This window comes from Diorhabda sublineata, chromosome 6 (genome assembly GCF_026230105.1).
Source record: "Diorhabda sublineata isolate icDioSubl1.1 chromosome 6, icDioSubl1.1, whole genome shotgun sequence".
Taxonomy (NCBI): domain Eukaryota; kingdom Metazoa; phylum Arthropoda; class Insecta; order Coleoptera; family Chrysomelidae; genus Diorhabda; species Diorhabda sublineata.
In genome coordinates this window covers 28,960,905-28,976,919 of record NC_079479.1, presented here as the reverse complement: position 1 = coordinate 28,976,919, position 16,015 = coordinate 28,960,905, and the positions used below count along the sequence as shown (strand labels likewise).

Sequence of the window (16,015 nt, the reverse complement as noted above, 5' to 3'; positions counted from 1 at the left end):
TCAAGATACTTGGAAGAGGAGACCTATAATGGTTTTTCCCATTTATTTCAAACGAATTTCGATTTTTTTTTTTAAATTGTTAACCACATTTCATGTCATCATGTTTTTATTCTATTGATAGGAAGATTGGACATTAACAGAAAGTGGAGATATGAAGTGCTGAGGTACTATTGATATTGAAAAAGGAGCTCTGAGAGGAATCCCTCATGAAATGGGTCAAGGCCCGTTGTGCTCTACTTGAAACCATCCAATGCTGATGTGTTTGGAAAAGCTAATTAGGCTAAGCTTAAACCTTCTAACATCTTTGAGCAAATTCTAAAGCTTACCCATGTGTTTGACCCTCACATGTGCGATTAGTGTGAACTTAACACTGACACTTAACATCAATTTGTGTTTTAATTTTTCAGCGACGCTTTCACATCAATCAAGCATGTCTGTGATTTTTACCTTACTGTTTCTCCCTGTTCAGCTACTCTGTTATGCGGATACGCATAAAATTTTGGGGGTGTTGCCCGTATTCTGCTGGATCTACAGTCTGTTACACGTCTTTCTCTATAAAGAGGTGAAGTTGTTATTGGTCTGGTATATGTAGAATTTGAAGTCGAATTTGAAGTTGATACGTCAGAGAAGCCTGTAGGGCGCTTCAATTGTTGACTGACGAGGTTTTCCTTTTCTTCAGGTACTGTAATATAAAACTGCGTTTTACGATCAAATTTGCCAAAAGAAGCACGTTTCCACTATTAGATAGATAGCGCCACAAGAATCAAAAAACCTAATTTCACTAAAAGATGGTTACACTAATTGCAAATGATATTTATTAAGAAAATGAAAGCAATTGAATGAATGGTTATATTAACAGTATTGGCTCTATTCGAATTCTTATGAATCCTTGCTAGATCGAAGCTTATGAGAAACATTACTAAAATTTTTTCTTAAACCAACTTGATTGATCTACTATGTAAATTGAGATATGAGGTGTCTAAATAAGAATACATTTGTTTTTGTTTTAGATGCATAAGATTCAAGTTTTACCCAAAAAATGTTTAAACTTTTTAAACCACTTTAATTTCTTCCAACTACTGGCTACATATCTGAGAAGCTTTGTGGTTGGAAAATGACCGTGTTCTTCAACCACTTTACCCACACGCCTATTTATATCTAAGCGTGAGGAGCCCTGCACGTACTTGTTAACTGTACAGCACTTAGACTGTAGCAGTTGCTGATTTTTGGTAGCACAAAACGGTATTTTAGTATAAGGCTAAAAGACATACGCCACTATGAATAATCTTTTATTTAGCAACTACTTTAGGTCGTAAAGCTACAGTAGTTGGTGCCTTATTGACTTCTGTCGATATAAATTGAGACACTTTCAGGATAAAAAGTTGTAATAAAATATGACTACACTACACAAAATGTTAAACACAAAACTTGTCCTGCGCCCAAATACAGTAAATAACACTTGAAACGTAAATTGAATAAAGGAACTATGTTAATTCATCAAGAGAAATTAATTTGACTTTTCATTTTTAAATGCACTGACAACTCACTCCCATTTTTTTTTGTGATCAGGTAGTCGTAAATTTATTAATCATTTTTGAAAGATCATCGATTTTAAAATCGTATGATCATTCATTGGTTTGAGAATATAATTCTCGAACACTTTGAATGACACTACTACTACTGAACTCTCCACAATTGAAGATTTTTTTGAATTCCAGAAACTCCGTGACCCTGCCTGTCTGTTATAACTGTTATAACCGACTTCCACGTATTCTTTGATTGGTCTTCCAGAATCATTGCCTTCCTTTCACTTTACTAAGTATTTTCGCCGTCATGTCTGACTACTTATAAATTTTTTGGCTTTTTTAAAGCTAGATGACAGGATACATAATTGTTTTCTCCCTCCCTCACAGCTTGAGCTGGACTTTAAGAAACTCATTGCAGGTTCGAATCCTCTCAGCGGTTGAATAGCTCCAAGTTTGGTCAGTTTCGAGAAAATCTCTCCAGCTAGCTTCGTACAAATCAGAATCAGCCTTGATTCTGTCGTCATGCTTTAGTCCATTTAGGCTATTAGTATATTAGTACTTGTCTCTGCAAATGTGTACCCTGAAGTGGTTGAACGATATTTTCAAAAAATATAGAATATACGATAAATCACTTATATATTTTAACAAATTCTACTCACAATCAACAATCAAACACGCCGACGTAGAAGCTTTTCCCAATTCATTATAAACTACACAGGTATATTCTCCTTCATCTTCGGGATATACTCGCTTTATTACCAATCTTGCAGTTTCTCCATCGAATTCGCCCAGAAAATCACCTCCTAAATGCAGCAACTGTAGAAATATAATCTTATTATAGAAAGTATAAGAATTCTGAGATTTATTTGATAATTTAAGGATAGCTTATGATAGGAAATTATCTTAATTACTTTCATTTCAATTTCTGTAGACATAGATATAAAAGCTTCTGTCAAATCTTACCTTTCCACTTCTCTCCCAACGAATATCAGGTAAGGGGGTAGCGAATACTCGACATTCAAGAGTAGCTGAGTCACCGTCACAACATCGAATACTACTTAAGTCTTTAACAATTTTCGGGAACGTTTGAATATCGCTGAAAATGAAAATATTTAGTATTATAGGATTTTGGGAGAGGAATTAGACAATCTGATGAACATATGCAAAAAACATATCTTTGAGAGCGTGTAGATATCATTTGTACTAGAACATTTCAAAAACTATAGGTTTAGCATCGGTTCTTTCGAGTCCTTATCTCTGATAAAACGCCAACACCTACTTGCAGCAAGTACTCAGTAATTTTATCGATTAAGATTCGTTAAAATTGTTCTCATGTATTTGCTATGTTTGTAGAGGAGGAAATTATGAAAATCATTAGTTATTGAGTTGTTCTAGCTACAATATCAGAAAGAGCTCAGATTTTGTTCTTGACTACCATCTGTAATAGCTGCCCTTACTGCAGTTTCGTCATTAGTTAATTTTGGTTTAAGTAATTAGTTGATAATAGTTTTATTAATCATTTTATCTACAACAATATTCATTACAGAGATTTGGAATGTTGAGTTTTATATAAAAAAATTCATTTTATTACCATTAAGTTAGAATATCATCTTTATCTTTGGGAGGATTTGAATAATTTCATTCATTTCATTTACAAATTCACTTTTTACTTCAAGCTTTATTTTTATCTATATTTTTAATAAAACTATTCAATATAATTGTAATTATTATGGAGGTTGGTTAGGGTATGAATTATCTAAACTGTCAATAAATTACTCAGATTGATATATTTGAACTTTATTTATTTATAGTGTGGCGACCACGTCATATACTCTCGCATCTAAAAATACATAATACAGATACACTTATTTACATTTTTCGTGTTTCGAATGTTTCCCCGAACAACTTCCTCAATAAAACAAATCCTTGGAACCCTACTTAAGCCAGGGAACTCCAAGTTACCTTCTTCTGGAAATTCTAGCTTCTATTTCTCACATACACGAACCTAGATCTTAAACGCCTAGATTTCAGCAGATCTACGCTCTTCTCGAGATGCGGCAAACGCGGCTTTTAGGGTTTTAATATATTTATGTGTGTATTGTTTTTTTAGGTATATATAGATATAACAAGAGACCAGGTAACTAGTCGCACTCACCGACAAAATATAAATACGCGCTCGTATAAGGTAAACAAATAACAGACACAATTATTTTTGGTTTAGAAGACACGCTTGAAAATATGGGAGAAAAATTTGTTAATAATTATTTTGAAATTCAATTAATGGATTATGGGGTGGGAAAAAACTTTTTACCGGTAGTGTTCATGTTCTTTTGCATCTCAATTTCCTTCAAACTTCTCAATCAAACTTTTATTTATAATCTTCTTAATGTCCTAATACCATTCTATTAACTTAATACCTAATAGCACATTTTATGAAAAACCAACACGTTTTTCTATCTTCCACATTGATTCATGACACCCCCTTCTATTCCTAACTTACACGAATCAAGGCTAAACGTTGGATCAAACTGTTAAGGACATTCTTCTTCAGGACAGCGAATCGAGCAGATCTCGAGAACTTAGATGTCAAAGGAGCTACGCTCTCGTAGTTATTAATCATATTGAACAAACGAATCATAAGCACCGAAAATTACATGTGAGAAATGCATTTCAATAAACAAGTATTCTTTAAAATCTAGTTTCTTCCAATATTATACATACATGACAAATCAACTAAACAAGAGGGTGAGACTTTTAGTTCAAACTTTTATTTGGTGGGTCAAAAGCCATTGAGAAATCTACATTTAAATTACACCCCATACGAACGTCAATATATCCATTCAAATATTTCATATCCATTCAAATGAAGGAAAGAAAAACTCAAACACCAACATTTTTGATCGCATTTTCATAAATAAACTCTAGGTGCCCACAGGGTAACATCAATTTTGTCTTTATCGACTGTAAATGGAGGTAGTTCGAGCTTTGGAAAAAGGAAAGAGAAAAGTAGAAATATATTGAGGTAATAAGGCGTTTATTCGATAAGGTTTTTGAAGCTTTGGGTTACAAATTCGTTCATGATAACACTCTTAAGAATGCTGAATTACTGTGATGCAGAATAAAAGAGTTTTTAAATGATTTAACTTTTTTTGGTTTTGTAATTCTCGGTATCTTCTTTAATTAATACCTTATCTATTCGATAAAAGAAAAGATTATCAACAACATCTATTCTTGAGTTGGATTAATTATTATATTATGAAGGAATTAATTTTGTATATTCTTTAATACTTACGCAATTTTTGATTTTCCTATTCCTTTTTCAGGAGGTTTTGAGTCTAAAATAAATAGATAGCTATATTAGACAATTATGAGGTGATTGTTTATTAACATTTAAAAGTTATGTATATCTTGGGGTGGTTATCAAGAACGACGATGACGAGAGAGGAAATCTAGAAGCAAGGTTGCTGTGAATTTCATGTCATTCATAATCTAACCAATGAAAATTAACAATCATAATCAATAACTTTAATATATATATATATATATAATATATATATATATATATATATATATATATATATATATATATATATATATATATATTATAAATTTTTTATACTTTACTTGACCATAATTCCATCCCCAGATGATAATACATAAGTATTCGAAAGATAGGAAATATATTAGAGTTAGTACACTTTGGTGTTTAATTTTGACACAATCCCACTACGAAAACTCTCATAATCTAGCTGTCAAAGACTTCGTTGCAATTCACATTTATATATACCTATTGATAAAAATTTGCAATACTTCTCTTGCTAAATGGATTTAATTTTAAGACTGTTTTGATAAAAAATTCAAAACAAACCTAAAAATAAAGACTAATTGTTAAGAATAGTGTATAAAATGGACGAAGGAGTGAAAAATTAAGGAAATATGTATTATGAGATATTCTATACATGATTATATACTAATTAGACCAACTATCTTGGTTGAAAATAACATACCTTTTACTTTTATTTGTAATGATATAATTGCTTTGGCATCTCCATGACAATTTTTGGCGTAAATGGTATAAGTTCCTGTATAGTCTATTTTTGCATTTGGTATCTGGAGCCTATATTCAGGTGTGTTCTCTATCCGATAGAAATGGGCGGCATCTCGATAATAATCAGGCTGGAAATATTAAAAAGATTTCTTTTTTTTTTATTCAAATATTATGACATTTTGTTTTTGATGTTCGGTTTAATAAACTAGTATTTTAGTTAGTTGGACTAACTTCTCAAAATATTTTTAAAACATGAATGAATAAGTGAAAGTGTTTATCAAGAAATCATATTTTATATTTAAAGTGCACCATGAAATGAAATTAAATGAAGTTTTTGGCATAAATTGTGGTAAAATAGAATCATTTGAATAATATACGATGATAATGACAAAGTTGTATATATTGTGAACATATACAGTGCTTCTCAAAAGTCTCTCCTCCCCTATTTTGTTATGAACGGTGATTCTTAGCCTCATTAAATTTGGATGGTGAAAATAAACTATTGTAAGCTCATCTACTAGTCCGGTTATGGCAAAATATTTGGTACTTGCTTCCCTTTTATACCCCGAGGAACAGTTGTCGCGTCCCAAAACCAGCAATACTGCACCAGCATGCTTGCATTCCACTTCCTTGAAAATCTCTTCTCCATCTTAATGATGTCTTGATGGAACCGTTCCCCGTGTTCATTGTAGACTGCTCCTAAATTCTCTTCGCTAAGACAAGAACTTTAGTTTTCGAAAATTGAAATGCGTTACATGTCTTGTCCATTACTTTCACAAACTGCTTGATCAATCCAAGTTTGATGTGGCAAATGAATATTTTCCTTCGAGACTGAATAATAAGAATAATTGTCATTGTACACTTTTGACAACGATCGAAAGGTTCTGGAACTTTCTGAAAATGCCTCTTTCTGAACGGATATCACACGTTCTTGGATAACCCACACGTTCACAAAACGTGCCCTTTTTAGGACCTCTTTCATGCGGGAAAAAATCCGCAGACGCTAGGTAACCTCGTAGAATGCGATGTTCGCGATTTGGCTCACAGGAAGGCATCTTAAACAAACTAGTAACACCAGGAAGAATGTATCCCGATCACACATGGTTTCCATCCGTTTGTCTTTTTGACTTGCTTAAACACAAATCGGAAATATATTTTTCGAAGACCAACACGACCATGGCTCATTCTCCTTCTCATTTGAACCAGGCGTAGATACATTTTCTTGTGAAGACTTTCATCCTATATACAGAATTGCACGGTGACTCTCACACTGACTACGTTCGACTGCCCGTAGTGTGTTTTTCTATGACAATCATGAGGATTCCTGCTAGATGGCGCTTTTTTGCTGTTGATATGTCGGACCAATCATTGAACTATTTAGACACACTTCGAATGTCGAAAGAATTCAATGAACTAAGAACTGAAGCGACTTATATTACATTCATATAAATATTTTGGTGTAGCATAATGCAAATAAATTAATTCCGAACAGAGAAATCAACAAGATTTCAGCAATTTTTCAGCCAAGCTCACATAAGATGGGGTTTTACTGTAGATTTCTAGAAAATAGTGGAATAATCAAAACATGTATACGTTCATATTTCTTTTTAATTATGTAAATAATATTATGTAAAACTTCACAACCACTAACATAGATTTATCGATAGATAATTGATCTCAACAATAGCGAATTAATATTTATTAACTCGAATAGAAAGTACATTAATAATAAATTGTTGTCCCATTGCAAGGAGATTCCGTTGGTAAAAAAAAAACAAGTGACTCACCATGTCCAGTAATTCGACCTTCAAACAATTTATCTTAAGAATAAATTTATTGTGAGCAACTTTCTTAACATCGCGATTGTTCGATATACGAGGTGTGATCAATTAATTACGCTTCATTTACTAGTATGTGTTGGAGTAAGTTTAATGCTACCAAATCCGCTTTAGAGAGATTGTGTTTATCGTGAAACTTGTATCTAGAATAATGCCTTAACATTAAGAAGCTCGCGAAGTATTAAAACTGTGTATGTGATAATATAATTTCCAAGACTGTTTACAAGTAGTATCAGAGATTTAAAAATGAAAATGAGTCGGTGAAGGACAAAAAATATCCTTAAAAGCAGACCAAAGCATGCAAAAATTTGAAAACTTTTTCAAAATATGCGATTGATTATTTGAGAGTTTTTTGATAGCTTAAAATCTCGTACGTGGCTATGCAAAGCATTTTAACAACAAATTAGATGAGTGATGGTAGTATTTGATTGACGAACAAATCGTGTTTCAAATTTCATGAAATTGGAAGATTGTCTTTGTGCAGATACAGATTTCTTTGCTAAAAACGTAACTGGAAATGGTTTGGATCTATGGTTACATACGCGACAAAAATTCAGAGTTTTCAATAAAGTGATTGGATTGAGCATAATCCGACCTCTTACTTTTCGAGTTGTTTCATTCAAATATTGTTTTTTTTATCAAAACTCATATCAATACGATCGCTATTGTTACTTTCAAATTTAATTCGTCTTATTATTTTTCTTTCCATTATATAATTTCTAGTCATAAGCGTGAAAGATTTGATTCAATAAATTTCCAATTAACTGTTATGTTTGAGATGTAGATCAATGCCAACAGAATTTAATATTGAAATTTAAGTAGAAGATGTAGAATAGATTAGATATCACTAATTAATAAGAGAAGTAGAGCGGCAACGAAAAATGTTTTGAATAGAAACAATTCTTTACACTCTCATATAAAAGCATGCATCTCATAAAAATGTAAAAATTGAAATTATAGCGTGCTACTGAATTTTTACTCGTAAACAATTCATTCAAGTCATTTCCATTATATCTATAGTAACGATATAAAGAAATAAATGTTTCCTTTTATTCAGTAAAATGTTAGTTCGTGATGTTCTTGGTAATAATAGGAAATATTTAATATTTACGAGAGTTGATTGGAAAAATTCCGATCTAAGAAAAAACAAGGAATCGTTATTTCTATATATATTTATGCTCAAACTTTTTAACCCTTGCACAATCGCTGGGGGCTAAATCTGATGGATACAGTGGGTGATTAACCAATTGGAAGTGCAATTCGTGGATTTCCACTATGACGATCACCGAATTTTGATTTTTTCAGATGCCGTCACAATTTTTTAATGTCTTCTTTCACCTTGTCAAGCAATGAGGCGTAATATTCTGCTGTTATTCATTTACCGTTTTGAAACACTTTTTTCAGTTTTTCAGTTAGTATAAGGTAAATGCATTCTATTGATATGCAGACACTTCTCCAGTAATATTTGGTGAAATTTTTTACTAATATCACTGGTTTTCGAAGTTTTAAGCCGTTCCAGACGCTCTTTGTCAGTTGAACTAATAGGGCCACGTTCGAATTCAGCTATCCAAAATTTCACGTACACGTGTTGCTTTCTAAAAATCAGACAAATCATCACTGTGACTCGCTACGATTGTCAAAGAGAAGCGTCCTAAATTTTAGTAAGTTTATTTCAACGCATGTGTAAATATATTTTCTAACCTATATTGATAAGTGCTGACATCTTCTGGTCGAGGTCGTGGGCTTGTTAGACAATCCTCGAAAATACAGATTATGTAGTGTAAATGCTTTTAAAATTGACTACATAATAATTTGAAGAGTGGTCATTCACAAGTCGGGTACTGATGTAGAAAAAGAAACAAACTGACCCAACTAAATATTCTGTATTGGTAGTTCGTCTGTAGTATTGAAATTATTAACGACATTTTTTTCTCATCAGTTTCATCGTAACTTTTGTTTGAATAGTTAAATCTCATTGATTAATATGCACTTTTGGGACCCATTTTGAGATTATCCTTCATCGAAATATTTTGATTCAGCATTGCAGTGAAAGAAATGGGCAATAAATGATACTAATGTTAAGACTGAATTTGAAAAGAAAAATTTACATGTTCATCATAAGCGCGTTGTTTTGAATTTATAAATTAACATGCTTAAAAGCGAAAAGCAGAATGATATCAAAAATGTTATTCAATGGAATATTGTTAATTGACTGTGAATTTATATATAATATCCTTTCAAATATTCACACCCAGTCCATCCGGTTCCGTGTTAGTACGTCAAAATACGCGTTTTTCTCTGTTAACACTTGCTAAGTTGGAAATTCTGGAACCGTTGGTAGTATTCATACTAAACACACTGTTTACACTACCACTACAACAACACTCACACTTACACAAGGTAAACAAGCTTACCTTCAATATCTAAAGAAGATAACTTGGTAAACGAAACGCGTATCAGACAAGGTAATTGTCTTGTTTTGGTGTAGTGGTGGTGTAAACAGTGTGTTCAGTTTGCTAGAATAATTTCCGGGCAATTTTTCCGTGGCTTTTTAATTTGTTTCTTTTTTTAAATTTTGACAAATGTGATCAGAAACAAGGTGAAATTTAATAATAAGATCTTCGCAGCCAAAGACATTCTTTCTTAATTCGTTCTCCATTACAATTATGTACGTTTGGAAACTCGTCACGCGGTTCTCTTCAACCGTGTTCGCAATATCAGAAATTTCGGTAGTTGCTACAGCAGTATATAGTTTGAGATACAAGGAAACTACAACTGTTTTTAAGGAAATTATTTTAAAGTGGAGACAAATGTGATTAGAGACAATTTTTGTAACAATCTTATGTTTTTCTCACGAATTTTCCAAATGGAGAGAGTGATAAAACGTTAATTAGTAAAAGCAGCTTGTATATTGCATCCTAAACATGCCACTACTGTTTCCGCTAATCCATTTTCAATCCACTCCGACTCGATTCTAAATGAGGGTCACTCCAATTTCCAGAAAATAGAAGACAGTTTAAATAATGAAAGTGGAATGACGACGGTTTTACCACAGATTGGCTAGCAAGGGAATGGGTGTAATTATAAAAGAACATAATAGATATGCAGATAATCAAATGAAGATGCAGCGAAAGAAATTGGATTCAATATTATTGATAAAAGAATGATTCAATCTTATAATTTTAGACCCATAACCGATCACAATCAGATAAGAGATAAGGAGTTAACTATCAGTAATATAGCGAATTGATTATGACACATAGTAAAGCGACGAGATGAATTTTATACAATTATAATTGAATCGATAGCATATAGTGGAACGATGTAAATTGAGGGACGAAACTGGATAATTTTATTTGTTTAACGCGATAAATACGGTCCAGTCCAGTTTTTTGACGTTTTATGTTGTCAGGGCCGGATTGAAATTTACAAGGCCCGGTGTGAAATTTCATTTCATTCATTTGTATGAAAAAATTAAAAAAATAATATCAATACGTTAGATTTGTGGTATCAATACATCAAAAAATACAGAATGATTTTCAAATGATGGGACCCTCTTGGACCTGGGGCCTGGCCTTAGCCCCCTCAAGCCACTAGCTTAATCCGGCCCTGTATGTTGTCATCACAATATAGTACAAACCAAAATTAATGAGTGTAAAACGTATGCTGATGACAATTTCTAGCACGAGTTCATTACAAAATATTCAACTTCATTTTCTTAAACATTTTGATCATTTCAGATAGCACGTCACTGCTAATTGCTAATAACCACTTTCAATAATATTGAGCTGGCGCCTTTAGAAATTGGTAATACAGTTAATTGGATATTTTTACCAAATATGTACGAGGTCTTATAACTATTTATAAAATAATTCATACTATTTTACTAGCAATGAAGCAGTAGTATGTAAGCAGTAGTTGGACGCTCGATATATGTACTAGAAATATGGAACAAAGCATTCATTACTGTTTTAAGGTTATTTTAAACATTATTTCTAACTTTCTGGTTTGATGTGCTTCAAAAGCGTGTTTTTCAGTTTTTCAAACTATAATCAATTTCCACTTTTTAGTTCGATTTATTGTCAACAATAAAATATTTCCTCAAGTTCTAGTCTTTAGTATTGTAAATGTAAAATACCTCTCGAACATAATGAAACTCAAGATATTGAATTCTAAAGTAATACTGATGTAAGTAGTACATTAAATCTTCAACAGAGAGCAGACTGTTATAAAATTTGTTTCGATGTAAAGAGAAAATATGCAGTGATAAACAAAATTACCGAAAAAAAAAAGTTTTGTACAGTGAGAACCAGATTAGTCCACTCTTCTAACGAATGCAATTGAAGTGGTGGGATATACTAACAGTAATTACCCACTTGCTCTTATTCCAATGGAGAGTTACAAACAAACATACCCGCATACAGGTGAAGCTAATATAAGCGCGTTAAAAAATAATGATTTTGAGACGAATAAGAAGTATAAACTGGAATTTTCAAAAAAGCATCAGCATTAGATGATTGATCATTGGAAGAAAGTGCTATTTAAATCAAAAGTAATTTTTTTGGAAATGATGGTACAAGATAAATTCGAAGACCAGAATATGTTGATATCAAGCACCAACTGTAAAACACATTTGAGGTAACATTATGATCTGAGAAACACTTTGTAGAACCATGCCCGGAACTAAATATTATTATTAGAATAGAAGTCGTTTACAAAAGGCACTTTATAGTAAATATGCCCTCACATTATTGCGAAATGCAGAAAAAGATTTCAATTGGCAAGTGATAATGCATTTTTTGCATTGTAAAATATTGAGCCTTTAACTAATTCCGAGCGCGGACTAGCAAAAAATTTGAATCTAGAGAGAGATGTTGGAAATGAAACGCGTCAATTGTTTGTATCTAATACCTAATAATTATTTCTGTACAGTCTTGAAGATCTTGCTAAACGTTAGCGCTATACTTACAAATATTCAGCCTTTATTTATTATTATTATGAGACACACTAATATCATTACTATATATACTACAAATTTCTTGAATAAAATGGCAATCAGAACAAAAAGCAAAGTGATATTTATGAAAAAGGAAAGATGTATTGGATATATTACTGAAGTATAAAACAGATAAAGTTTTTAAAATGATTCCTGGAATCAATCATAAGCTTCAAAAGACATGTAATTATTAGAGTTGTAATGAACAGCGTATTATTATGATTGATTAAATTTTCTAGTTCATTATTTTGTGCTTACCAAATATTATTATCGAATCAAAATAAACACAAATGTCGAATTAATTAAATAATACCGGCGCGAAAGGAAACTTAACAGCACTTTTCGATTTTAGTTTATTTAAAAGGTACTAGTAGACGCAATCGATACGTGATCAGTACTGATTGTATGGAGATGGAGGTCGTACCCTCTTCTAGAAAAAGTCTTGAGACCTCAATACTGACAGTATGTGTTATAAATGGAATAGATGTTACAAAATCAAATTTCCCTTTCTAAATTTATAATTGTTTTACCTAAAAACGTTTGAGAACACTACATTTAATATTATTATGAATGGATATTGAATACAGAGTGTGCATCGAAAAAATTGTGCTCACTAAATAACAATTTATAAATGAAGTGTGGTTTCCATATAATGATAATTAGGGTAATCACACTGTTCATTAGTTACTAATTACTAAATAAGTTTCATAAGTACTTCCTATTATCACTTATTAGAAGATCTCTAGTATTAATCGTCATTTTTGCTCTAACCGCTTCCGCACTCGTAAATCATATCCCCTTTAGTGCCGATTCGACCTTAAGAAAATAAAAAGACAGATGCATCACGGTGATGCTATAATTCAAAAGAAACGTTTTCACAGATAAAACATAGTGAGCTGATACATTAAGATGGTGAAGGATCCAATATTTGGTTTTCCACAAATAAAATCACGCTTGATACGTATAAGATATTAACTCTGAATGTATTGAGAACTTATTATACCACCTCCATAGTATCTAAGTATCTCCTCATAACTTTAAACACTAACGTCAACGAGTAATTAATCAAAAACCAAGTAGCTGAGAGTGTTAATATCAATGTTAGAAAGAGAAAAAATTCAGTTGGAATCACATCGCGTTATACAATAACACAGTCAACGCTTTGACTAGATATTTGAATATAACATACATTGTGAATATTATTTTTGAACTATGAATAATTTATGAGGATAAAAAATGCTATCAGTTGTTTCCTTCCGACTTTACAAACGACTTTTCTTATACAAGCGATACTCAAATATCAATGATCAACCCAGCATAAATAAAAAAAGTATGTCAGATCTTCTCAGTGCTTCTCTTCATATATTCAAGATTCCAATACCTTTGAGAAATGTGAAATTAAAATTCAGCAACACAATTTTTAATATGAGACGATCGAATCTCTATTTTTTTAGAAAGAAGTGGAATAGTTTTTTTTTAATAAAAAGGGGACCTTAAAGTATTGTTGCTTTCTTAAATTTAATTTGAATTAATAAGTTTTTATCTTCAATGAAAAATGTAATAACTTTTAATCAAAATGCAAATATCGGCTAAGGGTGGAATAATATGTTGGACATTGTCTTAAACTTTTTTGGCCAATGAAAAAATGTAGCCATCGAAATAAATGGAAATCCCAGAGATCCCAGAGTGCGATATCGAACGAGTGTGGTATGTGTGACAATACCTTCCACTCCAATTCATTAAATATTTTCAAGCTTCGTCTTGCACAGGATGTTTTTGCATTGTTGTTCAAAATCAACGCCTACTCTATTCACAATCAATATCTACATTAACAGTTTCAGCACTTTAAAGAAAACGATTTCGCCTATATTCCACTAAACCCAAAGAAGCGACGTTTTGGGTTGTCAACCCAACTTCACAGTACTTCGTAGTGATGTCTTCAGTGAACTAGAGATAAAAATTGTTGTGTATAGAGGTATTTACACAATATGTTCCATATGATGGATTGGTGACACACCACATAGACACCGTCAACTTTATTTGAGTTTGAGTACTGTTTATTTTGGGCAATATTTTAAAATCTCAAAAAGTCGATTTTTTATATTTCTTACTGTGTATTTCTACATTTAGAAATTCGTGTGCCTTTCAAAATAGGGCTAAAGTTGATGTTTCTCCTCTTTTATTCAATATGCAAATAAATTTTCTCAATTTATAAACAGATCATTCATTAAACCGACGGTATACGGAAGGAATATATTTTCGTTTTGAATTTTAGTAGTTACTCGATTGATTTCGCGGGTAAAATAAGAATTAATTTTATTTGAATAGACTTGAACTGAATGTTGTTACTTTTAAGTAATTCTTTTGGAAAACGACGGATCATTGGAGACGGTTCATTCACTCCACATTCATTAACTGAAATTGCTCATTTCTCATCCACAATTCATTAGAAGAAGTCCGTTAAACGGTGGTGTCAGTAAACTTTTACTGTTTACCGACAAATTTACGGATCCTGTTGACATTCTTATTGATTATTGCAGTTGAAAACATTTTGCTTCGTGGTTTACCTTCCTTCGACTTCTTGTCGTTCTGAAAAAGTTTACAAAAACCTAATTTCTGGGTTCTTGACAAAATAATCTCTCGTCAGGCCTGTTGAAGTTTTGCAATAGTTTTTGTTGTAGTTTGCTCAAGTCTGAAGCAAAATCTGATTGCACATTGTTAATCGAAATTAACGTTACCTACTCATTTTTAGAACGCACTAATACGTACCCTAGCAACCATCTAAAAATATTTTCAACAGTTTCCGTTAAGTGACTTTTGTAATATATAATTTTTTACTGTGAGTTCTTACAACGGATAGTTTCCTAGATAGAGTTCTTTGCATTTTTATCTGTCCACCAGGTACAGTATTACGGCAATCGCAATATTTCATCATTATAACATTTCCATATACGTTTTAACAGAAATGTGGTTCACACAACATAAGGCACGACTTGATTCATTATTGAGTTGACGTCTGTCCGCCGATTCAAGCGTACAATAGACAGAACTCCCACTAACATGAGCGTAACATTAGATTAGTAGAAAGGTATCTACTAAATTATCAGTGATAATCAATAATCTTACTTTTAAGAAATCTCTAAGCCACATCACATCTGGTTTAGGATCACCAATTACTTCACACATAATGATAATATTGTCCCCTTCATGTGCTTCTGTAGATCGAGGTTTCTTCAAAAATCTTGGTTCTTTTGAGTATCTGCAACGGAAAGTAACATATAAAATGAATAAAAATATGAGAAATGTCAATATTTTGTGATTTGAATATATATTTTGTCTTTGTTATTGCGATGAGAATAACAAAAAAATTAGACCCTTCCCAAAATAAAAATTTCTACATCCGTAATACTGAAGGTGATAATGACGCAAATATAAAAATATTTTCCATCCTCACTCTGTAGAAACAGATGAACATGAAATCCATATCAAACGGGCTTATTAATTGGAACCTTTCCTTATAAAAACAACAAATAAAAAACAAGTCTAAGCATCTACAAATCTAAAAAAAATAGAAAATTCTGGATGATGGTGTTATTATAACAAAGCT

General features: G+C 31.9%; 1 protein-coding gene across 4 annotated transcripts in view; it reads right to left on the bottom strand.

The window, feature by feature from the left end:
• Nucleotides 1-16,015, bottom strand: part of LOC130445048 (uncharacterized) — a 140,780-nt gene that overhangs the window by 45,265 nt on the left and 79,500 nt on the right. For all 4 annotated transcript variants that reach the window (XM_056780532.1, XM_056780534.1, XM_056780533.1 and 1 more), the window contains 6 exons: nt 15,535-15,667; nt 5,534-5,702; nt 4,819-4,861; nt 2,490-2,622; nt 2,186-2,342; nt 448-682 (listed from right to left, as the gene is read on the bottom strand). In XM_056780532.1, coding sequence (XP_056636510.1) covers nt 448-682; nt 2,186-2,342; nt 2,490-2,622; nt 4,819-4,861; nt 5,534-5,702; nt 15,535-15,667 — 870 coding nt within the window. The remainder of the gene's footprint in view (nt 1-447; nt 683-2,185; nt 2,343-2,489; nt 2,623-4,818; nt 4,862-5,533; nt 5,703-15,534; nt 15,668-16,015) is intronic.